This window comes from Peromyscus eremicus, chromosome 6 (assembly GCF_949786415.1).
Source record: "Peromyscus eremicus chromosome 6, PerEre_H2_v1, whole genome shotgun sequence".
NCBI classification, from domain to species: domain Eukaryota; kingdom Metazoa; phylum Chordata; class Mammalia; order Rodentia; family Cricetidae; genus Peromyscus; species Peromyscus eremicus.
This window is the reverse complement of record NC_081421.1, coordinates 70,248,907-70,273,440: the sequence shown is the minus strand read 5'-3', so window position 1 is coordinate 70,273,440 and position 24,534 is coordinate 70,248,907. Positions and strand designations below refer to the sequence as shown.

General features: G+C 44.7%; 1 protein-coding gene across 1 annotated transcript; it reads left to right on the top strand.

Annotated features, from left to right (window-relative positions):
• The first annotated feature begins 6,188 nt into the window (after nt 1-6,188).
• Cd160 (CD160 molecule) lies at nt 6,189-19,188 on the top strand. Its single transcript, XM_059266596.1, has 4 exons — nt 6,189-6,322; nt 9,624-9,950; nt 12,895-13,026; nt 19,094-19,188. The coding sequence occupies exons 1-4, from the start codon at nt 6,244-6,246 to the stop codon at nt 19,186-19,188; spliced, it is 633 nt and encodes a 210-aa protein (XP_059122579.1). The 5' UTR covers nt 6,189-6,243.
• Nucleotides 19,189-24,534: the final 5,346 nt, after the last annotated feature.

The following is a 24,534-nucleotide window of genomic DNA, read 5'->3' as shown; positions in this document are numbered from 1 at the left end:
CGGCAGGTGTTTCTGAACCACAGGGCTTCCTGCTGCGCTGGGTTCAGAGTGGAACAGGTCTGCCCCCTCTCAACTACTCCAAATCAAAAGGCACTCACAGGAAAAGACGCAGAGCCTTTATCCCCGAGAGCATGCTCTGTCTTCACATCTTCTGGTCATTTCTATTACCAATGCTACCCTTAGCAGTTAGCAAGTGAAAAAAATCTTCATTTCCTAAGGTAAAGGAACCTATTTCAAAGGGGTGATTTTTCTCAGCCCTCTCAGAACCCTAGTGTATTCTAATAAGAGAAGAGTGGGGAGAAGGAGGTGATGGAGAGAAGGCGGAAAGACTATAGGGGTGGAGGAAAGAAAGGCAGGAAGACCCCCTAGCTGCTAAAAACCCATTCTGTGGTTTTTCAAAGATCAAATATGAGAGTGAGGAGATTATGAGCTATGGCGGAAGTGGGGAGACAGTTTTTTAGCAAGAGAAGAAAAAAAAAAGCCAGTATAGGAATCAAGAGCAATCAACGTGAGCCCCCAGCTTGAGAGCGAGGAAGAACTTCTGTCCTGAGGTAAAAAGGCCTGTTGGGGACCTGGGCTCTGGGAGGAGAGATGAATGTTTGACAGACCTGCTCACAGGAGGCCACTGAGAAGCTTGCTTCTCAAAGGGAAATAAGTGTTCTCTGCCCTCAGAAGCCTGAGAAAGAGACAGGCTACTTATGGCTGTGGGCTGGCGTGCTCACCCTTCTTAGGGCTTCACGTCCTTGGCTGGTTCAGACCAGGGTAAAGAGCCATACCACATTCATGGGAGGGAAGTCTCCGTGAGTGCTTTAGAGTTAAGCTTAGCTCACACATGCTGTGCTGAATCCTCCAGGCTGCTCTCTTTGGTTCTGTGTTCATGAGAAGGCAGTGGATGAAGGATGCACATTTTTATAAATATGAAGGAGATGAAGAGTTACCTCAAGAAAGTTACCAAAGGTTGTCAAGCCTTTGCTAAAGCCCTTGGGTCTGGGTTGAGTTGTGAGCTGCCTCTGTGAGGCATCTCAGAGGGACATTCATGTCCTTGGTGGTGTGCCCTGGAGGTGACACAAACAGGGCGGCCTCTAGCCGTGGTGTGGTTTGGGCAGAGTAAACCTCTAAATCCCTGGGTTTTAAAAAAATGTCATAATCTGCCCTAAGTTCAGTTCCAGCTACATCCTTCAAGTGTGAAGAACACTCCGCCTGTGAATCAGAGCTGGTTGCTAACCTAGGGTGTGTGACCCTCCACAAGGTCAGATCAGAAATGGGACTTGTGAGTCTGGGGAGAAAATACATCTTTGATTTTGTCAGTCTCTACTACGGAGTTGGAATTTGCTTCCATTAAAAATGCAGGCAAGGAGCCAGGCATGGTGGCCCACGCCTTTAATCCCAGCACTCGGGAGGCAGAGGCAGGTGGACCTCTGTGAGTTTGAAAGCAGCCTGGTCTACAGAGTGAGTTCCAGGACAGCCAGAGTTACACAGAGAAACCCTGTCTCAAAATAAAACAAACAAACAGAATGCAGGCAAGGAACCAGTGTAGAATCTGCTGTTAGTAGAAAGCACAGATGTCCTCGAGTCTTTGGGCAGCTGTTACATTTCATTGAACTAGACGAAGGCTGGAGTAACTGTTCATGTGGAGGGCCACGACCCTCTCTAACTCCAGCTCCAGGGGATCCAGTGCCCTCTTCTGGCCTCCACAGGCACCAGACACACAAATGGTTCCCAGGCATGCATGGCGGCCAAACAACTATACACATAAGATAAAATATTTACAATTTAAAAAGAGAAATTATGGTAGTTATCAGATGGACGTGAGGTCTGAAGAAGGACGTGTTACTCTATTATGCATTCCTAGAACTGTTCTAACAACCGTCTGTATAGAATTTGTTTCCTTAGTTATCCTATACATTTTGTTTTATTAATTCTAGGCTGATTTTTTATTTTATATGTTATGTTTTGACTACACACATGCCACACACACATATGCACCGCATGTGAGCCCGGTGCCCACAGAGGCCAGAGGAGGGTGTTGGGTGCCCTCAGACTGGAGTTACAGACAGTGGTGCCACTCTGTGGGTGCTGGAACCCAGCCCTGTCTTCTGCAAGAGTAGTGTGCCATTTCTCCAACCCATCTTATTAATTTTTTACAAGAGCATTTTATGTGTGTTTGTGTTTTTGCCATGGGTATCGGGGTCCCCTGAAACTGGAGTTAGAGACAGGTGTGAGCTGCCTTGTGGGTGCTGGGAATTGAACTCGGGTACTCTACAAGATCAGTCAGTGCTCTTAACCCCTGAGCCATCACTCCAGCCCCACAAAGAGCATTTTAACTAATCTGTTCCTTCACACATAACCGAACGTAATTTACTATTGTAAAATAAATTAGAAGGTAGCAAAAGTACATTGAGACTGTATTTAAAACTGTACAGGTGCCGGGTGGTGGTGGCGCACGCCTTTAATCCCAGCACTCGGGATGCAGAGCCAGCCGGATCTTTGTGAGTTTGAGGCCAGCCTGGTCTACAGAGTGAGGTCCAGGATAGGTTCCAAAGCTACCCAGAGAAACTCTGTCTTGAAAAAACCAAAACAAAAAAACTCTACAGGTTTGCAGATACACTCTACAGGGTTGCGAGCTCTCTAGTGTTTCCACATATTCTCAGAAAAAGAAACAAAATACCCAAGATTAAAGGAGAAATAGACGAACCACGTGTGAGCACAAGCCTCATGTGCTTCACCGGGTCTTCAAAAGGCTCCTTGGTTTCCTTTAAACTACAATTTTTTACTGTATTTATTTAGTGTGTGTAGGTGCATATGTGTCTATATGCATGCTGTGCATGTGGAAGTCAGAGGACAACTTGCAAGAGTCTGTTACCTCCTTCCACCGTGTCTCAGCCAAACTCAAGTCCTTTGTGGCAAGCGCCTTTACCAGCTGAGCCATCTCGCCCCCCATAGTTCCCTTTGAGCTGAGGTTAGGAAGCTGTGTTCCAGCTCAGTGAACTGGGTTAGAAGAGCGGACAGAGAACACCAAGCAAGTTCACCATGGCTCCCCCGGAACTCTGGTTTCTCATAATTTAGAGATGAGGACGTTTACTGCTGTCCTCCATCTCTTACCAAGGGTTTCTAAGAGTCCAGAAGTCCCTGAGGTCAGAGCAGTTCAAAGAAGACTCAAAGGCGAGGACGCTAACCCTATCTGCACCCTCCAGAGCTCACCGCCATCCAGGAGGAAGGCAGGACCTGCGGCGGGGACGTAATGGACCCAGAAAGTTCTGCCCTCCCTTGATATACGAGGGTCATTTACAGCTTCGAGTAGTCCAAGTCACTGGGCCCACAGAACCCAATCTTGCACTCTCCTCCTCTTCTCCATTCTTAGTTAAGGTTGTCGTCCCCATCTCCGACCTCGCCCGCACCATGGCGACGGTCACACCCGGGGCTGGGAAGCAGCGCCCTCTAGCGGCGAGAGCTCTAGCCAGCTGTGCCTGCCCACATCAGGTGCTCCAGGCATCAAGGTCACTTCTGCCAAGGGAGTCCTTATTCCAGTGCCCCCACCTCCACCTCCCGCCTGCCCCCAGCCCGGCTGAGGAGCCCAAACAGACTTACACACTCCGGTCCAGCTAGACCTCATCACCGCGAAGCCACTCGGGTGGAGTGACCCGCTGGGCTTCCTGCAGCAGGCCAGCCTGCCTGTCTTTCTGGAGTTGGAAGCGTCCCTACTCCGCCCCTCCCATCCCACTGCACCAGTTCCTGAGGACACAGTCCTGGAGGAGAGGCAGGACCTTCTGGCATCTCACAGCCAGCAAGTGCACAGCATGGTTACAAGCCAAACCTCCCAGCTGGTTCTCCACCTTCCTCCTACCGCATCCTTCGGGTACCAGTACCTAAAGTCAGCAAAACGGCCAGGGCCTAACCCCACTGCCGTCCTGCAACCTTCCCAGAGACCCAGGCCTGGATTTCTCCTTGTCTAAAGTCTTGTAAGCTGCTGTTCTTGTCACAGCCCTTTATACTTCACTGAGACTGGAGAGAGATGTCTGTAAGGGGAGGCACCAGAGAGACTGACTTGTGATTCTAGACATGGAAAAGTACAAGTGTATGGCACTAGCATCTGCTGAGGGCCTGCTTGCTACATTATAGCATGGTGGAGAGCCTCCATTTTAGAAATAATTACACTGCGCATCACTAATGATGATGGTACATTGAGATCCATCACTAGATGATTTCCTGACTGTACAATCCTAGTGTCTCTGCAGACTTTGGCCATATGGTACAGCCTTGTGCTCTTGAGCCACACACCTGCACAGCATGTTACTATACTGAATACTGTAGGCAACTGTGATTCAACAGTAAGTATTGATATAACGAGACACAGTATACAGTAAAAACAGAGTCCCACAGTTTTACATTGAACACCTGGATAGAGCACTTTCCATGGCTGGAATCTCTTCAGATGATGAGTGAGTGGTGAGTGATGGAAGGCCTGGGGCGTGACTGAGCACAGCTGTACACTGCACGACCACTGTACGTCAGCCACTCTCAATAGACCATGCCCCATCTGCTGGGTTGGATCCCCAGCACCTCAGAAATAAACTTGTTTCAATCGGAAAGTGACCTTAGCTCACTCTAACATTTTTACTTTACAGTAAAAATTCTAAATTTAGCCTAAAACATAAACATCCCAGTTTGGTTGGCCCTTGCCTGTACAGCTGGGTAGGCTGAGGCAAAAGGCTTATGAGTTTGAGGCCAGCCTGGGGGAAAAAAAAACTACAAAGACATTGTACACATTGTCCAGCTGTATGAGAATTGTGTGTACATATATACATACAGTCTTACTCTATAAACTTTTCCTATTTTCTAACCTTTCTGTTAAAAAAATGACACATTCAATTAAAAAAAAAACACATTAACCTAGGTCTGCAGAGGTCAAGGTCAAGGTATTACTGTCTTACATCTCCACATACTGTCCCACTGGAAGGCCTTCAAGACCATGATCCCCTGAGACACACCACCTTTTTCTGGCATCCCTCCTGAAAGACCTGCCCAAAGCTCCTCGTGTGGCACTCTTCAGAAATACATACATGGTGGCTTGCTTGGCTTCTCTGCTGATGACAGGTGACACACTATTAGGGACCTCAATGTGGGGTCCCTGTTCTCAAAACTTGCTGAGGTCTGCAAAGCCTGTGAACCTCTGTAATGTGGGTTTTCTTGGAGTTCTTCTGTTCTTTCCTTTTCCTCCACCCTCTTTTCCTGGGTTCTCTTTTCTTTTGCCCCTCCAGTCATTCATCTCTGTCCCCATTTCATTATAATCTCTTAGGACCACTGGTGTACCCGCAGACTGTCCCCGACTGAAATGTTGGTGGACAGCACACGCCCGTTTAAAAATGTCTTATGTGAATCAAACTTACCAAATCAGCTTCCTGTTGATTTTTTTCTTTTCCATTTGAGTTCTTTTTAAAATGTGGACATAATTTTGCTTAACCAGGATTAGATTATTTAAATATATAAGGATAAAATAATAAAAATATTAGAAGAAAATAATCTCAACCCAAGGGAAACTTTATTAAGACAATATTGGAAACCCAAACAATTTTAATTAAAAGTTTATTGTAAACAATTTGCAAATAAGAAAAAAAAATCACACATCAAAATTAGCCAGCCTCAAAGTCTATGCGTTTAGTAAACATCCACGGAGCTGAGACAAGCATTCTGGGCTGTGGCTCTTCATCGATTTTACACCTTCACTATCCAGAGTATTGTTTGTACTTATCCATCACCAAAATATCCATGACATTCTGAAACTAGAGTTGAAACTAGAACAAAATTAGTTTTATATCTTTCATGACACAGGTGCTCTTTACCTGAACTCAGTCCTTCTTCATTCCCTTATATTTACCCCTTTCTTTTTCTCCTTTTTATATATTATATACTTACCCACATGTACATTGTTTACATATACGTGTATGGATGTATATAACAGGGGCTATTTGCCAGATGAGCCCAGGAAAAAGAGGCAACATCTCTCAGCCCAGCCCCACCCCAATTCCTCTCTCCAGTTAGACCTCACTTGATCTTTTTATATCACTTCCAAACCCTCTGTACCTTGAAGCTCTCTTCATCTCCATCACACTTTGAGCCTAAAACAGGGAGACAGTCTTAGAGGTCTAGAAGGCTTCATCTAATGTGTCTCTATGCTTTCAGGAGTGTGGGACCACGGACTGGCAAAGCCAACATTTACGTGGAATTTCTGGGGTTGCTGACAACATGCAAATCCTGATGTCACCTGCCCGAAGCTGTTGTGCCCTGGCCATCCTGCTGGCAATTGTGGACTTCCAATGTGGTGGTGAGAATAGGTTCCAGGACAGAGACAGCCATTAGGAGAATTGGGGGCTCCGGGGAAGGGTGTTCTCTGTGCGTGTTTTCTTGTAGGGAAAAGTCTCAACACAAGTGCTGATTTCTCTGTGAAGATTCCCTGATTCTTTCAGGCACGCGCAGGAACCCGTAAGCTCCCTCAATTATAGTAAGTGCAGAATTTGGTAGTAATTTTTTATTTTGTGGAGATAGACAGGTAGGTAGGTAGGTAGGTAGGTAGGTAGGTAGGTAGATTTAAATACACTCAGTGTATCAGGGAAGCAGCACTTCCCTGCCTGCTTTACCCACCCCGATGGTCTGTGGTGCCAGGAAAAGCTGCATCCTGTGAAAGAAGAGATCTGTGCCCACCTGGTGCCTTCAGACCACGGGGCCTTTAAACTTTAAAACAGTGGAAGGGAAGACCGACTTCCTTAGAAACCTTTAAGAATATGTAGCCATACACTTTGACATGTGCCCGTCAAGGTGTAAGGAGAGCAAGTGCTTGGAGACATCCCGCTAAGGCCACAGAGGCAGTGCTCCCTCACAACCACCTGCTTTTGATCCTGCAGCACAGGGGTTCGAGCTTTCACAGGCGTGGACTTGAAGCATCCTCATTCATGTCTGATCCTTCCTCTAAAACCTGTGCCGAGTCTGACATGTAAGGGAAATAGAACATCTGACTTATGAACAAGACAGTGTACAACATAATCAGGATATGAGATTTCTGATAACGTAAGCCCATCCATTCAAATCTACCTTTGGAAACCTGCACAACACTCACAAACACTAGAGTGCAAAGGCATGTAGATGTACTTCTTTAAAGCAGCTGCAGGGCTGGAGATGGCTCAGTAGTGAAGAGCACTTGCTGCTCTTGCAGAGGACCCAGTTCAATTCCCAGCAACCACATCATGATTCACAACCATCCACAACTCCAGTTCCAGGGGTCCATCACCCTCTTCTATCCTCCTTAGACACCAGGTATGTACATGGTACATATAGATACATGCAGGCAAAACACTCATATACATAAAATGAACAATTATTTTTTAAAAATTTAATGCAGCTTAATTTTCTAAGATCATATTTAAAAAGAAAAAAAAAAACCTGTGCTGGGAAGACCACTTAATTGGTAAAGTGCTGGCCAAACAGACACAACAATGCCAGGGATGGTGACATGTACTGTAATCCCAGCACTGGGGAGCTAGAGACAGGAGGATCCTTTGGGCTTGCTGACCGCGCAATCTAGACAGAGACCCTGTCTCAAAGTAGGCATCTTGAAGATGCCACCGAGGCTGTCCTTTGGCCTACACACACACACACCCCACACTCATGCATGAAAACAATTTTTTCCCTTTGGGTCTTTGTCCTTTGAAGAAGGGAGATGGCTAGGAGGACAAAGCAACAGCTAATGCTTCATCCATGGGCAGGCTTCCACACAGCCTTGCAGCAGCGCCATCACTGTGCCGGAAACCCTCCGGACCGCACTGTGACATGGGGCACACAGCTCCATTTGGCAGTTCCTACACTGGTCGTGACTAGTCAGTTTCCCCAGGGGATCCGTGGCTCCGGCAGCATCCACGCAGTGGCTTCTGCTTAGACGCTGAAAACAGTACACTAACACGTAGCAACCCCTGGAGGGATTCTCTGCACACACGGCCCCTTGACTTCTGGTGTCAGTGAACCAGGCGAGGCCCCCTGGTATTCCACCACCACACAGATGCCCTGAGAACTGCTTGGTGGCTGCCATGCTTCTGTCTTCCCCTGAGAAGTCGGTCTTCACGCCCTCTTCCTTCCTACTCTCAACCAACACTCCTCTAACCCTTCCTTTCTGCAGACTGCTGCTCAGCCTTGCTCCTCCTGGGGCTCCTTTGAACAAGGTAGAAACCCATGTTTGGGGCTGTTACATTCCCCCAACCTTTCTTTTTGGGGGGCTTGTTTGTCCTTGAGGGCTTTCTTCAGGGCTTGCCTGGCCACAGCTACACTGGTAGAATCATACCACGAGAGTAGAGTTTTTGAGGCTTTATTGCTTCTGAGCTTTGGCTTAAAAATATGCCCGAGACCCTCTCCTGGCACACTGATCTGTCTTACCTTTCCTGGAGCTTCATCTTATGCCCACACCGTTTCATTTCTCTCCTTACTTCCTGCAGATTTCAACTAAGGCCTTCCCAGGCATTTGACTTCATGATGTACAACTGATTTCTCTCCCCAAAGTAGGAAAACATTTCAAAACAACTGTTTGCATTCATACAAGAATGGATTTTTGCCCTGCCATCACGTTCTCCCCATTGGTATAGGGCCTCCCCTGCCCCGACTCATCCACTCTACTCCAGACCCAGGAACATCACCGTCACTGCCTCCGCCACTACCAAGTGGGGGTTGCACATCTTGCCTCTAGCCATGGCTGCCCTGTTACTGCCTGGAATCTGGAGTGCAGTATTCTGCTAATCTTTTAAAAATTTGTTTTATTTTATCTATTATTATCAGTATCATTATTATTACTTGATTTTTCGAAACGGATTTCTCTGTGTTGCCCTGGCTGTCCTGGAACTTACTCTGTAGACCAGGCTGGCCTCGAACTCAGAGATCTGCCTGCCTCTGCCTCTGCTGGGACTAAGGGCATGCACCACCACCGCCTGGCTTGTATTTTTCTGATCTTTACATTGGGCTACACACTTGAGAGCAGAGCTCTGATGGTTTGAACAAGATGTCCTGAGTAAGTCTTGGCAACTGGAATACTTGGTCCCCATTAGTGGCTATTTGGGAAGGATTAGGCCGTGTGGCCCTGTTGGAGAAGATGTGTCCCTGGGTTGGGCTTGAGGTTTCAAAGTCTCTTACCATTCTGTGTGCTCTCTCTCCTGCTTGTGGTCTGAGATGTGAGCTCTCAGCTGTTCCTGACACCAGGCCTTCACTCTGCCATCATGGACCCTAACCCGCCCTGACAAATTCAACAGTTTCTTTTGTAAGTTGCCTTGGTCACAGTGCTTTGTCACTGCACTAGAACAGTGACAGACACACACACACACACACACACACACACACACACACACACACACACACCCGCGCAGCATCACGGAGTAGAAGTTTCACATGTATGTATCTGGTCTAAGTCTCACCTCCCAGGAGAATTAGAGGAGGCAGGCAATGTGCTTACTGTCAACAGGGACAACTAGAAGTTGTGTGTCCCATCTGCCACTGTCAATGTCAGACTGTACTCTACTGACAGGGACCAGCTAGGTGTGCCTTAAGGAACTCTCCCTGGCTTCTCAAGGGTAACTTCTGCATTTCTGTTCCAGGGTGCATCCATGTCACCAGCTCAGCATCCCAGAGAGGAGGGCAACTGGACTTCACCTGTACTCTGTGGCACAAGAAGGATGAAGCTGAGGGACTAATGCTCTTCTGGTGCAAAGACAGGTCTTGGGACTGCTCCCCCGAGACCAGCTTAGAACAGCTAAGGGTTAAAAGGGATCCTGGGACAGATGGCATCACTGAACAGTCATCTCAGTTGGTGTTCACCATAGAACAAGCCACACCATCGGACAGTGGGACCTACCAGTGCTGTGCCAGAAGCCAGAGGCCAGAAATCTACATCCATGGTCATTTTTTCTCTGTTCTAGTCACAGGTGAGTCCCTAATTACCAAATGTCACCAGAGGAGCAGCGAGCAGGGCTGACGGTGGGAGTTTCCAGTAGCAATGTGAAGTCCTAGCGAGCAATCCCCTTGGCGTCATTCCTTCCTATCCCCAGTCCTCTCCCAGCACCCCACCAGCTGATACACCTTATGCCAAACCTTCCCTCAAAGTATCTTTACAAAGGTAATCTCACCTTTGTCATTACTATTAGCATCTTTCTAGAACAGCCCTTGCATTCTCATTAGAAGAATGAGTCATCAGGAGGTGAAGAGATTTAGTCAATGCCACTCATTGACTGGGCTAGTAAAAATGCAGGTCTATAACCCAGGCCTTTTGATGCCTACTCTGGAGTTCTCCCAGAGAAGAGGCCATATATATTTTCTCAAATACAGAGATGGTTTTAAAATAAAATGGGTGATTGCCCTAAGAAGCATTCAGCTCTAAGAAATGTATCTATTCAAGCTACTGGATTAAAACAGAAAAATAAAGCAAAAAGTGTGGATAGCCCCCATAAACTCAGTTTTCTAGAATCAGAAGTCAGAAAGTTGCGAGGACTCAAAATAGTCATTCTGGGTCTTAAGCTCACCAAGGGAGCAAGGCTTCTGACCTCTGCCCATGTTCTTCATGGTGTGCTCACCTCCTCTGCTCCCTTACCACCCCAGTAAACCTAAATGTGATGACTCTAGCCAAGCTTTAGAAGCGCCCATCTGAGATGGAGCCTTCAGAATTCTGTGAAAAATGTTATCTTCTACCTGGAATTCTATACCTGGCCAAACTACCAATATATGTGAGAAGAGAGGCACTGTTGGACATAAAAAGCTTTAAATAGCTTGCTGACTGTATGACCTCTTCTCCATGCTAGACCTTGAACCCAGGACCTAGAACATGCTAAGCCAGTACTTTGCCACTGAACCACATGCCAGCCTCATACAATTTGTTTAAAGTATCCATCAACCTAGCACGGTGGCACATACCTGTAACCTCAGCATTCAGGGAACCAAGACTGATCCTAAGTTTGGGCCTGGGCTACACAGCTAGACCATGTCAGTAGACAAACACTATCTTAGCTCTCCACCTAGTGAATGAAACTCTGAGAGGCAGCCTTTCAGTAAACATTCCTGTTTTTGTCTATGGTGCTAATCATTCCACAGCTCCACTTCACTCCAGTCCGATCTATATTTTCTTCTTTTCTTGCTGGCTGCTACCTGCCTATATGGCCCGTCACTCGGCCCTTCTAACACTCTTTCTTCCACTGAAATCCTCTCCGCTGGCTTCTGCGACTGTCCTGACTTGTTTCTCATTTAGTTTGCCTCTGTTTCCTCCTCCCATCAATCAAACCTAAGTCCTCACCTAGTCTACCTTTTCTACCCTCCCCCGAGTTTGCATCCACTCTGATTTAAACCTGCATTTTGCAAGTGACCCACCAATCACCTTCTCCAGCTCTACCTCCTCTCCAATGTTCTGACCAAACACCCCCACTAACAGCTGGGCCACTTCCTGGCAGCGCTCCCATCTCCTCAAACTTGTCTTCCTGAGACTAGCATCCGTCCATGACTCAGTCAAAACCCTGGTTCCTCCTTTTCTTCACTCATCTATTAAGTTACTACAAGTTTTCCCTACATTTATTATTTTCTTTTCAAATGTTTTCCAAGTCTTTCTCACAGCATAGTTAAAACATTCCTCTCAACTTTAACAAGCGAGGTCCTTGAGCTTGCCAACATTTTCTCTTTTACACTTGCTACAGGATCTACTGTTCAATAAATGGGCCACCAACTAAGTATTGTCCCAATCCACTCTAGATTGCCAGCAGATTTATCTAGAAGGCTAGCTTGTATGTTCTATGCCATCACTCAAAGAATTAATGGCTTCTCAATGTCTACAAAGTCTAAATCATGTTAGCTTAGTATGAGGCTCTAGCCCATCAGCTCTCAACCTGTGGGTCACAACCCCTTTGGGAGTTACATATCAGTTATCCTGCATATCAGAAATTTAATTACAATTCATAACAGTAGCAAAATTACAGTTATGAAGTAGCAACAAAATACTTTTATGTTTGGAGGTCACCACAACATGGGGAACTGTATTAAAGGGTCACAGCGTTAGGAAGGCTGAGAACCACTGCCCTAGGCAATTTCATTGTATTTATTTGGCCACCCCGCTCCAGTTAAACTGCAGGAGTGGCTCTTCCCCTGCCCCTCTTCATTCATTTAATGAACACTCACTGTGCATCCTGAGCACAGTGCCAAGCGCTGGACAACAGAACGGGGTGCAACAGTCCTTGCTCCTTATACCTAGTTCCCTAACGCACCCCAAGTGTTTCTACTTGAGATGACAGGGAAAGCTATTCAAGCATTCAGCACATAGGACTGTCACCTGAGGAAATAGGTTCCTTTTGGAAGACAAGAGCAGATAGGCAACAGGTGGCATTAATAAACAATGCCTACCATGTACTGAGTGCTTAGCACGTACCAGGCCTTGTGCTGCTATTAACCTCCGCAGACTTTCAGGAGGTGGCATTATTGTTGTCTTCTGACAACTCACCCTCAGTGCTCACTCAGAGGCAATGACAGAAGCTCCAGCTCTATTCCAGCACAAAGATTGTAACTTTATTACTTGGTCCGTTACAGAAGACTGTTTATAATGAATGAAATCTAGGGAAACCCAAGTCCGAGGTAAGCTGTTTCACCTTTCTGTCAAAACTCTAGAGCTCCTCCGAGGTCTTTGTGCATTTCTGTATCTGCTGAAGGCTAGATTCTGTATTCATCTACCAAGCTTAAGCCTATCATCACAGCCCACAGATGCCAACACTATTTATTCTGGAAGTGAATCGTGCTGCCAGGCACTCCTTGAGATCATGTGGGAAATGTCACAAGAGGAAGCTCTGACTTCTGACATCCTTATGAATCTGACACGATTCTCTTTTGAACCTGGAACAGGGAACCACACCGAGATAAGCCAGAGTCAGAAGCAGCACCCTGGCTTCAGCCATATTGAGAGCACTCTCAGTTCGGGCTTCCCGCAAGCAGAGGCCTGGGGGGTGATGGTCACCAGCCTGGTGGCCCTTCAAGGTACGTCCAGAGGAGATTGCAGCGCTCCAAACTATGAGTCTGTATCCTTGCAAGGTTAACTATTTCCTAGGAGAGAAAGTCCAGAAAGGAAGCTCGGAAGAAGGGACAGATGCCCCCAAGCCCTGGCTCTCTACAGAAAAGTACAAACCAGTGTGTGGGTGGAAGTGGTCTGAAGGTACTCAAGTCTCCTAACTCTGTGTCTCCATGGAGACAGACGAATGGGACGGTCCTCTGGGCAAGAGGTCAGTCCTCTTAGGAAAGGCTGTAGGAGACAAACACAGCACTCCAGTTCAGGCGATAGGTCTCTATTATACAAAGCTGAACAAGGCAGGAGACAGGGCTGGGCTGAGGTGGAGTTTGAACCCTGCTGCTCCACAAAGCAGAGGACCATACTGCGTATTGAAAGACTGGGACATTGAACAATTTGTCACTAGGCTTTTGCATAACAAATAACTGATGCAAGTCTCTGTCCTTGGCAGTCAAAGGCCAGCTTCCACACGTGTGTGTGTGTGTGTGTGTGTGTGTGTGTGTGTGTGTGTGTGAGGATGGAGCAGTCTGACTCTTTACACATACTGAATACAAGTTTCCCTAGTGGGTTAAACTAGATTCTTGTTAATAAATGTTATTTCTTCAGGCACAGCACAAACTCAAAGGGGAAACTGAGTCCAGCCTTGCACTCTCACCACTACCTGACTCCAGATTCATCCTAGAACAGCAAGTCTCAGCTCCTACTTCTCTTTTCTAGTCAAGAACAAAACTTTAAATTCAATTAGTTTCTCCTGTGCTCAAGGTACACAAAAGGAAGAAAAAACAACAAAGCTAAATCATATACTCCCTATGTTAGGAAGCTGTAGGAGAGAGACTGAGACTGGCCTCCGCCTCGCAGTCCTACCCAGGCATCTGACCGCTGGGATTACAGGGGTGAGCAGCCATGTCTAGCCTTTCCTTCTCTTCACCTTCTTCCAACCCAAGGCTTAGTAGAATTATGGAAGAGGCAGTGTTCGGCAGAAAGATGCACACGTTTTTGTCCGCCTTCACAATATCATAGAGACTGTGGGGGGCCATCCCACCCCGACTCTTCCCCAGGGTACTCTTGAGCAGGAGCAGCAGGAAATATTAGAAGGATAGAGGGAAAAGAAACAGATAGAAAATACAGAATAGCCTCAGAAGGACCTGGATCCTAATCCATCAGGCCCTGTCGCTGCCAAAGGGTTTTTAAAGGAACGCCAAGACCTCCCCCCAGCACAGCCAAGTGCAGACCGTCCCAGACACCTGGTCCTCAGGCCCGTGGTCCAATCATCCTCTTTATGCAGACTTGCTGGGTAAAGCCACTAGGAAACCTACATGGGCTCCAACAGGAGACCACGTTATAATGCCTTCTTTCATGTGAGGTTAAAGATGGAGTTTCCTGGATCCCTGTGCCTCCCTCTGCGCCTTCCACACAACATGGGTATTATGTTCATACATTTTCCCCTTCCCTCTCTAGTCATGAGAGCCTATCATACACACATCTCAGGACAGGCGAGACTTCTCAAATCAGATACTGTTTCACGCTGGTCTAAGCTGTGAGGTAATAATACAAACCATTCATTTTCTTTCTACAGCTCTATACACCTTGTGATAAAGAATAAAACTCAGAAAGAAGGTGCAGCAAGATCAATCCGACAATCCACACAGAGAAGAATGGTACAAGGAACAGATGCTAAGTAATCCAAGAATCTGGAGGGCCAGCAAGATGGCTCAACCACGAACAGGAGCTTGCCTGCCAAGCTTCAGCTCAAGCCTCTGCACACACATGGTGGAAAGACAGAATTGACTCCCACAAGCTGTCCTCTGACCGCCACGGGAGTGCTGTGCCCCGACCCCAATAAATACAATCATTCCAAGGATCTGGTAGACATCTGGCTTCCTTCTGGGTCTCCCTTCCTTCCTGCCGGCATGAGCCTGCCTTCTCCCCCCACCTCAGTGCCAATAAAGAAAACATTCTGCAGATGGCCACATAAAGATAGTGTGCTATCTTTAAACACCAGGTCTGTTTTATACCACAAAATAGTGTTTTGTCTCCCCTGCAACACAGTAAAATCAGCAAGTTTCAATTTTATGTGTGTGTATGATGTGCGTGTGCGTGTGCGTGTGCGTGTGTGTGTGGAGGTCAGAGGACAACTCTTGGGAGTTGCTTCTCTCCTTCTACCGTGAGGTCTGGAGATCACACTTAGGAAGCCAGGCTTGTGCAAGTGCTTTTAGCTGCCGATCTATCTCACCAGCCCCCAATAAGCAAGCTAAAAAAGAACATCAGGCCTGGAGACATGGCTTAGTGGTTAAGTTCAATCATAAAAACTGGAGTTTGGCTCTCAGGACCCATGTAACAAGCCAAGAGTTCCCACAAACACCTGTAAGCTCAGCTTCAAGGGGCCAGAGACAGGAGGATTTCTGGGACTTGCTGGGTTCCAGCCTAGTGGAGAAACTGTGAGACCCTACCGCAGAAGAATAGGGAGAGAATGATGGACACCAAATGCCCTCTTCTGGCCTCCAATGCGCTTACACCTACGCATGTGCACGTGTATACACACACACACACACACAAAATAAATCTTTAAAAAGGAAAATACAATTAAAAAAAACTATTTAACACTGCAAAGGAAAAAAAGACAAAACAAGCAAACTGGGGAGGAAAGGGAGCAGGAGAACCAGGTCCAGTGACTGACTTGGAAGGAAAACAAAAAAACAAGGCAGACGCTGGTGCTCGTGGACCCCACACACTGCTAGAAGAGGTGAGGAACTCACACGGCCCAGGGACACTGCGGACTGCAATCGTCTACCTTCAACAAGGACCTACAGCCTCTTTGGTCACTGGTCTTTTTCAAAGATGCTCAAAGCAGTTATTTGCAGGCTTTTCTTGTTCCTAAACTCACAGACCCTCTTTGACTTTGGACAGACAACCCCTCGTCACAAGCAGAACAAGGGGCAGGCTATTTCCAACAGCAGGGACGACATGAACGAAAAGATAGAGACAATCGGGTGGAGCTAAGTGGCAAGCCATCAAATAGACATCTCACCTGTCATCTTTTTGACACTGACCTACCCAATGTGGAAACTAAGATTAACAGAGACCAAGACCCAGGGCTGACATGTTACAGTAATGTCTTTAATAGGGTGGTCTTGAATTTCAAACTAAAGATTTCTGACTCTCTGTCCTCTAGAGATAAAAACACTAGGCTTGAAGTGTAAAACCTGGATCCAAATTCTGGCGCTGCAACTGAGAGCTGCATGTCTTTGGGCAAGTGAAACTTATTTTTATCTTATGTGTTTGAACATTTTGCCTGCATGTGTGCACAAGAATGCCTGGTGCCCAAAGAAGCCAGAGAGGGCATCAGATCCCCTGTCCTGCAGTTACAGACAGGTGTGTAAAGGGGCTATCACTACTGTTGTGTTTTCCTGAGGATCAAATAAGACTCTAGATTTGGAACCCAGAGACATCTGAATCCTGACTCCAAAGTCTCCAAAACTCTCTCCCTACATTACATTCTCCATAAGCTTTTCTACCTGTTTGTGGCTTTAACTGCATTGTACACTCACATTAAAATGACTCTCTAGAGGATCTTCTGTGACCACTCAGCTCGTCAGTGACTTCAGCATCACAGCCAACAACAGGGACGGTTCCATACACCATGCTGTACCAACCAGAGTGCACACAGAGCTACACACCAGACATGTGGTCTCTGCTCATTTATCAAGACATTCACAAGCCTTGAACTAAGCAGAATAAATGAGCAACCAGAAAGCAAATGTCTAAAGAATCTGTTTATTCCGCTTATTTCAAGATTCAGTTAAGCAGAAATTGGAAATATTGTCTTGGTTTTAAAGTGTGTTCACACGATCAATTTCAATTTTAAATAAGTCCATGGACTTCCATGTATGAACCCCAAAATCTGTATGAATAATTCATAACTTGTGAAGCCACTGAGCTATTACAAAGAACTTACAAAGCCATTTTCTTCTGTACAAATAAATATTACATATATATGTATATATATCAAGTTACATGTATATACATATATACATATACGTACATGTATACATATATATGTAACTGGACATAACTAATAAAATATACATACATATATATGTAGCTAGATATAACAAAAACAAATTGATTTAAAATCAGAAATCACTGCAGCCTTTTGCCATATTCATTCATCAAAAATTGCTAGAAATATAGCCATCTCTCTTCTTGTTGGGAGGATTTCTAATAAATTTTAGGTTTTAAAAACTGTACTGCTGCTGGGCAGTGGTGGCACATGCCTTTAATTTGAGCACTCAGGAGGCAAAGGCAGATGGATCTCTGTGAGTTCGAGGCCAGCCTGGTCTACAGAGCGAGTTCCAGGACAGCCAGGGCTGTTACACAGAGAAACCCTGTGTCAAAAACCCAAACCAAACAAAAATAAAAACAAAAAAAACAGCTGTACTTCTGATTAGAAAAAACCACAACAAGCAACACCCACGATCCATAGGCCTAAGGGTCTTAGTGAGAAGGAAAAGCTACAACAGACGCTTCGTTTATGTGGACACCATCTAATTTGTCACACAAAAAAATTTATATGTTAAAAACAAACAAACAAACCAACCTCAAACTTGAATGTCTGCAGTTCCTCTTGTCTGGAACATCTTCTAGCTCAGCCGAGAGCCACACTTGACCTGGAACATGCCCTAGTCACGCACACTGTATTCTGATTTCCATTACAAACCCTGGGCAGCCTTGCAGTACCCGGCCTGTGTGCCCAGACAAGGGCATTAGTGCCAGCCAGAATTTCCTCCCACAGGAATGACACCATTCCATTCAATCTTTACCCAGCTCCATACACAGAACTTTGGAGATTCATTCTGGGAACTCCAAGAGTAGTCTCACCCAACTTTCAAATCTCCATTAATCTCACAAACAGCACTGTATTCATCAGGGTTCTCTAGAGGAACCTGGTAGAATAAATATTTACACATATGTAAATAATACATAATAATTCATATGTATTCATATAATACATTGTATGTACATATATGTGATTATTAGAGTAGCCGACAGGCTGGGGTCCTACTAGTCCAAAAATAGCTGTCCAGTGGAAAAGCCAAGAATCCAGTAGTTGCTCAGTCTACCAGGCTGGGTGTCTCAGCTGGTCTTCATTATACGCTGGAATCCAGAAGAAGTAAGGCACTAATGCCAGTGAAGGAATGAACTTGCCATCAAGGGCAAGGACAAGCAGGCAAAGAACAAAAGACTTCTTCCCTGTCTTTTATACAGGCTGCTACCAGGTGTAGCCCAGATTAAAAGTGGATCTTCCCACCTCAAAAGATACAGATTAAAGGTGGGTCGTCCCACAGCAAGTGATTTAATTAAGACAAATCCCTCACTGGTGTGCCCTTCATTTTCAGATTTTAGTTAATTCCAGATGTAGTCAAGTTGACAACCAAGAATAGCCATCACAAGCATGTTTATCTTATTGTAGAATATTATTTTAATGTGTGTTACTTTTGCTTATGCTCTGGAACATTTGTTTAATGATGAAAAGATGTGTTTGATTAAATAAAATTCACCTGTCGAGTTTCAGGAGGTCTTGCCTGACCAAACCTGATCCATATTTACCCTGAAGGAATTCACAGCCTTTCATCTCCTGTGAGAACAAAACTCCAAAGCATTTTTTTATTTCCCTTTGACAAGTATATTTTTTGACTTTTTAAAAGTTAAGTTTTCCCTAAAGTATATAGACTGATTTACTTCAACAGTCCCTCTTCCAATTCCAGGTCTCTCTGCAGCTGTCCTTTGCTTTTCAACGATCAAAAAATTCAAAATCAATACAATAACATACAGGATCAGGACTCCCTGTGTAGTTCCCATCTTACGTGGCTTTTTTTCTTTTATATTACTTTTACTCTCTCTTTAAAGACTTTATTATTATTTTTAAACTATTCATTTCTTTCTAGGACTATACCCTTTTTCCTTTCTTAAGCCTATGCACATTGTTAAACACACTGTAACCTGTTCAGGTTTTTCTGTCTAGACCTCTCTTGTCTTCAGCCTTCTTTGAACGGATGAACACACTGATTGCTAACCTACACCTAGATCCTCTGTACACAGCTCTCAGCTGGTTCCGCCTGCTTCTTGGGTTTTGAAAACCAAGTGTGAAACTCTCAGGCTGTCGGAGGCTTGTCTGACCAGGAACTGCACTTAACCTCCCTAGAACTCTAGAATGCTGACACTTGTGCTGTGGCAGGCGTTTTTACTTAGGTTTTTGTTCCTACTTAATGTACTGGCTGCTCAAGGGCTGGCCAGCAGGCTGAAACTCTTTAAGAAGCCACGTCGTTGTTGTCGTCTTCGTCTTCTTCGTCGTCGTCTTCTTCTTCTTCTTCTTCTTCTTCTTCTTCTTCCTCTTCCTCCTCCTCCTCCTCCTCCTCCTCCTCCTCCTCCTCCTCCTCCTTCTCCTCCTCTTCTTCTTCTTCTTCTAAAGCTTTCTCAGGCACTACAGAAATTTGAGCACCACACTGGTATGCCAAAATGTTGTTGCTTATTTTTTACTCTTTTGGGGAGCCCACCACCCAGCTCCCAAATAAATCATATGAAAGCTTATTCTTATTTATAAATGCCTGGCCTTAGCTTGGCTTGTTTCTAGCCAGCTTTCCTTAACTTGGATTAACCCGTCTTGGTTTTTACCTCTGAGCTTCCCCCCATTCTCTTCCTTCTGTAAATCTTACTCTTACTCTGAGGCTTGCTGTGTAGCTGGGTGGCTGGCCCCTGGAAGTCTTCCTCCCTCTCTGGCTCCTCTTTTTTTTTCTCTCCTTCTATTTATTCTCTCTGCCTGCCAGCCCCACCTATCTCTCCCTCCTGATTTTAACCCTGAATTTGATTATTTCTTACCATCTACTACCCTTGGTTGTGATTACTTCTTTTTGTTCTAGAGCTTTTAAGATGCTAGTATGAGACCTCTCCAATTTTTTAATGCAGGCACTTAGTGCTACGAACTTTCCTCTTAGCACCACTTTCACTGGGTCCCATTAAGTTTGGGTATGCTGCGTATTTGTTTTCACTGAATTCTAGAAAGTCTTTAATTTCTTTATTTCTGTCTTGACCCATTTTTCATTCAGGAGAGAGTTGTTCTGTTTCCATGAGTTTGTAGTTGTTACACAAAGAAACTCTGTCTTGAAACCAAAAAAAAAAAAAAAAAAAAAAAAAATTGAAATGTCATCTTAGTGGATTTTTCCTTTTCTATCTCTTTTGATTAATTTTGGTTTGAAGTTTGAAGTCTATTTTAGATATTAAATTGGCTACACCAGCTCATTTCTTGGGTCCATTTGCGTATAATATCTTTTCCCAAACCTTTACCCTGAGCTAATGTCTATCCTTGATGTTGTGGTATGTTTCTTGAATACAGCAGACGGATGGATCCTGTTTTCAAATCCTTTCTGATAGTCTGTGTCTGTTTGTTTTTGTTTTGTGAGACAGGGTTTCTCTGTGTAACCCTTACCACCATCAGGCTAGTCTGTGTCTTTTTATAGGGTAATTGAGTCCTTTGATATTGAGGGATGTCAATGACCAGTGATTGTTGATTCCTGTTATTTTGTTGTTGTTATTGTTGCTACTGCTGGTGGGTGGGTGGATGGGTGAGTGTGTTTCCCTTAAAAATATGGAATGCTTCACAAATGTGTGTGTCACCTTTGCACAGGGACTAGAGCATATGAGGTCTTAACCCCTAAGCCATCTCTCCAGCCTAGGAATTATTTTTTCTAAAAATTAAATTAAACCATTATGGTAAGAAAAGGGCCAAAAAGTTACAAAGAGCAAGAGAGGCATGTTATCCTAGAGTCTTCCAGCTTCTCAACGTTTCAAAGAATTGGAAATGGGAACTCTGGGGAAAATTAATTTTAAATACCACGTCATTCCTTTTCATTCCGTGCAGCTCCTCAGCCCTAACACTTTAAAGGCTCAGGAAATAAGGCTAAGTGTCCATTTCTCTGCACTCCACAACGCCCTCTAATTCCATCTGGCCAAACTAACTGTGGTGGTGTGAGTGAGAATGGCCCCTATGGCTCATATATTTGAATTCTTGGTCCTCAGTTGGTGGAAACTTCAGGAAGGATTTAGAAATAAGGCCTTGTTGAAGGCGAGTGTCAATGGAGGTGGGCTTTGAGGTTTCAAAAGCCCAGGCATTCTCAGTTAGCGCTCTCTGCCTCCTGCTTTTGGATAAAAACAGAAGCTCTCAGCTACTGCCCCAGGGTCACATCTGCTGCTTGCTGCCATGATCCCCATCATGATGGACTCTAACTCTCTGAAACCATGTGCCCCAAATTAAATGCTTTCTTTTATAAGTTGCCTTGGTCATGGTGTTTTGTCAAGGCAATAGAAAAGGCACTAAAACAACAGATCTGACTCAGCTGTCTGAAAAATATGAAAGGCAATTAGTCCCTGCAAGGGTAGCAAGACTCTAGACCATAGTCTTCCATCTTTCAAGTCCATCATGCTCTGAATGTACAAGCAACTGTTTCAAATCAGCAGATAAGAATATCTGTATATACAAATACAGAGAAATATGTATTTCTATCAATAAAGAGCAGGCAAAAATCAGAATAAGAAAAATCTGCTGAGCTCTGCATAGAATTCAAAGGGTAAGGCATTTAATATTAATGTAAAGGTCTCATGATGCTTCATTTTGAACTGTCAGCTTTTCACAACCAAGAATCACCTGAGAAAAGACTCTCAATGAGGGATTACCTAGATTAGGTTGGCATGTGGACATTCCTGTAAGGAATTTTTTAAAATTTCTTGATTGAGGTGGGAAGACCATTCTGAACATGAGTGGCGGCACATTTCATGGACTGGACACTGAACTGTACGAGTGAAATGGGGGCTGAGGGAACTAGACAAGCAGGCATGCATGCTTGTATTCTCTCTCTGCTCAACTAAGGATGTGACTAGCTGCTTCAAGCCCCTGCCTTTTCCCCACAATGACTGCAAGCTGGAATACAAGCCGAACAAACCATTCCTCCCCTAAGCTGCTTTTTGTGGGATGTTTATCACAGCAGCAGAAATGAAACTAAGACACTACTAGCCCTCGGAAGTGGGCACATATCTAAACTGTTTCACATTTAAGGGTAAAGCTTTATGAAAATAAGCTTTTAATCCCAGCTCACATTCTGGTGTTAGTTCAAAGAATATAAAATGTTTCTTCTCTTCTCTCCTAGAATGGGCTGCATCTCTTACTTCAGGTTAAACTATGTCCAGATACTATATACCATCCCACTGTAGTCTCTAAGCCAATGTAGACATTTATTTACCAGGAATTAACTTTTGCTCACATGGCATGAAAATCTCTCCATGCATCATTTCTATGTTCCCTCCTTGCGATGGTCAAGTCTAAGTGGCAATCTGACTAGGTTGCAGGAGGCCCACATATTCAGTCAAACATTACTCTCAGTGTTTCTGTGAAGGTGTTTTTTAATAAAATTAACATTTGACTCAGTTGGCTGAAAAACAACATATTATTCCGAAGCCCAAACAATTGAGGGCCTGAATTAAATAAAAAGGCTATTCTCTCTCAAGCTAGAGATGCTTTAACTCCTTCTATCCAAATGTCTAAGCTGGGAGATCTGTCTTCCCTGCCTGTGGCGCTGGAACTCATCAGCTTCCTCGGGCCTGTGGAGGCTTTTCTGGTGTGCAGGCCTTCAGACTTGACTAGAGCTGCACTCACTGCTCTCCTGGACTTCACACTAAAGATACCGGGACTGCACAAGCCAATTTGTGATTTAGCGTAATCTATTTCTCTATCATCCAATCAGTTCTGTTTGTCTGAAGATCCTAATTCCTTAGATAAACTAGCCCAGAAGTCTGTGGTACCTCCTATAATAGGAACACTAAAAACTGAGTGGACAAGTCTGGGAGACAGCAAAATGCCTTCTGTCCTCTCTTAAGAGACCACAAGAAATGAAAGTAATGTTGTCTGTGTGCTCTACCATGAATTAGAGCATTTGTTTGCATATTGTGTAAATTAATGTCTAGTTCTAGCTTCCCAGGTGTAACAAACTGTGTTTGTGTTCCATGTTTCACAGGAAACACAAACTGCCTGTCTTGGCATTTCTGGACACAGTGAGCAGACTAACACTTCGGAGCTACCATCATCTTTCTGAGACAAGTGTTTGTTCGAAAACTGGAATGTGTACCTATGGTGATATTTTATTTGTATTAAAATGTTATTTGTATCTTAATAAATAAAGTTGCCCGGGGTCAGAGCTATTAGCAAGCCATAGGAAAGCAGGGCAGTGGTGGCGTACGCTTGTAATCCCAGCACTTGGTAGGCAGAGCTAGGTAAGTCTCTGTGTGTTCAGGGATACAGCCAGTATTGGATACACACGCCTTTAATCTCAATACCAACCATAGAAGACCTGGAGGTCTGTACAGACAGGCCGTGATGAGGCGGTCATGTGGTTGGGTTTACAACCAATGAGAAGGCAGAATAGAAATTCTGTATAAGGACTTTAACACAGAAAGTAGCTCTGGTTCGGAGAGGTAGGACCACCGCAGGAGGAAGGGTAAGGTTTCTGCTCTTAGCTCTGACCTCTTGGCTTTCTTCTGTGTTTCTTATTTAATAAGAAGGTTGGTTACATCTACATGTTCCAGCTTTAATACATCTTCCTTCAGGTTAATGACCAAATATTCGTAACAGAATTCTTATTTCCTCTGATTCTCCTTCCAATCCAAAGTCATTGTGTATTTTCAGGCTACATTTATGGCCTAACCACAATAAACAGATCACTCCACCCCCCCACCCCATCCCTGAAGAAACATCCACTACGAAGGCAGGGCATGAAAGGATATAAGAAAATATTTTTCATTTCCTCTAAGCTATTTAAATTATGTATGTGTGTATGCATGTGTACACATGAAGCACACATTTTGGAAATACTAGGGATTGAACCTAGGTCATTATATATACCAAGCAAGTGTTCTATGCTAATCAATATCCCTAGCCTCTTTTTATATTTTTATTTTGAGATAGAATCTCACTAAGTGGTCTAAGCAGGCTTTGAATTCACTATGTAGCCCAGGCAAACCTTTAAACTGTGACTCTCCTGCTTCAGCCTTCCAAACAGCTGGGATTACAGGGCCCATGCCACTAGAACTGGCTTTTGAATCATACTCTGACTACAACCTTTAGGGGCAGGCCACTCTCTCATTATTTTCTTTTCCCTCCCCAATTTCTTCATCCTCTAACCAAATACAAAGACATCTTTAATCCACACACTCACCCCCAGAATGTAAGTCATCAAAAATTGGGGAAGGACTCCTAGCCAAGAAAGAGACACACCAAACCCAAACTATAGTGACCTTGTTCTGATTGTCATGAACTCTGAAATGCTGATGTTATGCTACAACGCAGCCATCTGCATACCTTCAGTGCCCGTTGCGGGACACCAACAGCCGATAGATGTCCCCATTATGTCCTTCTGAGACACTCAAGTCCAACAGCA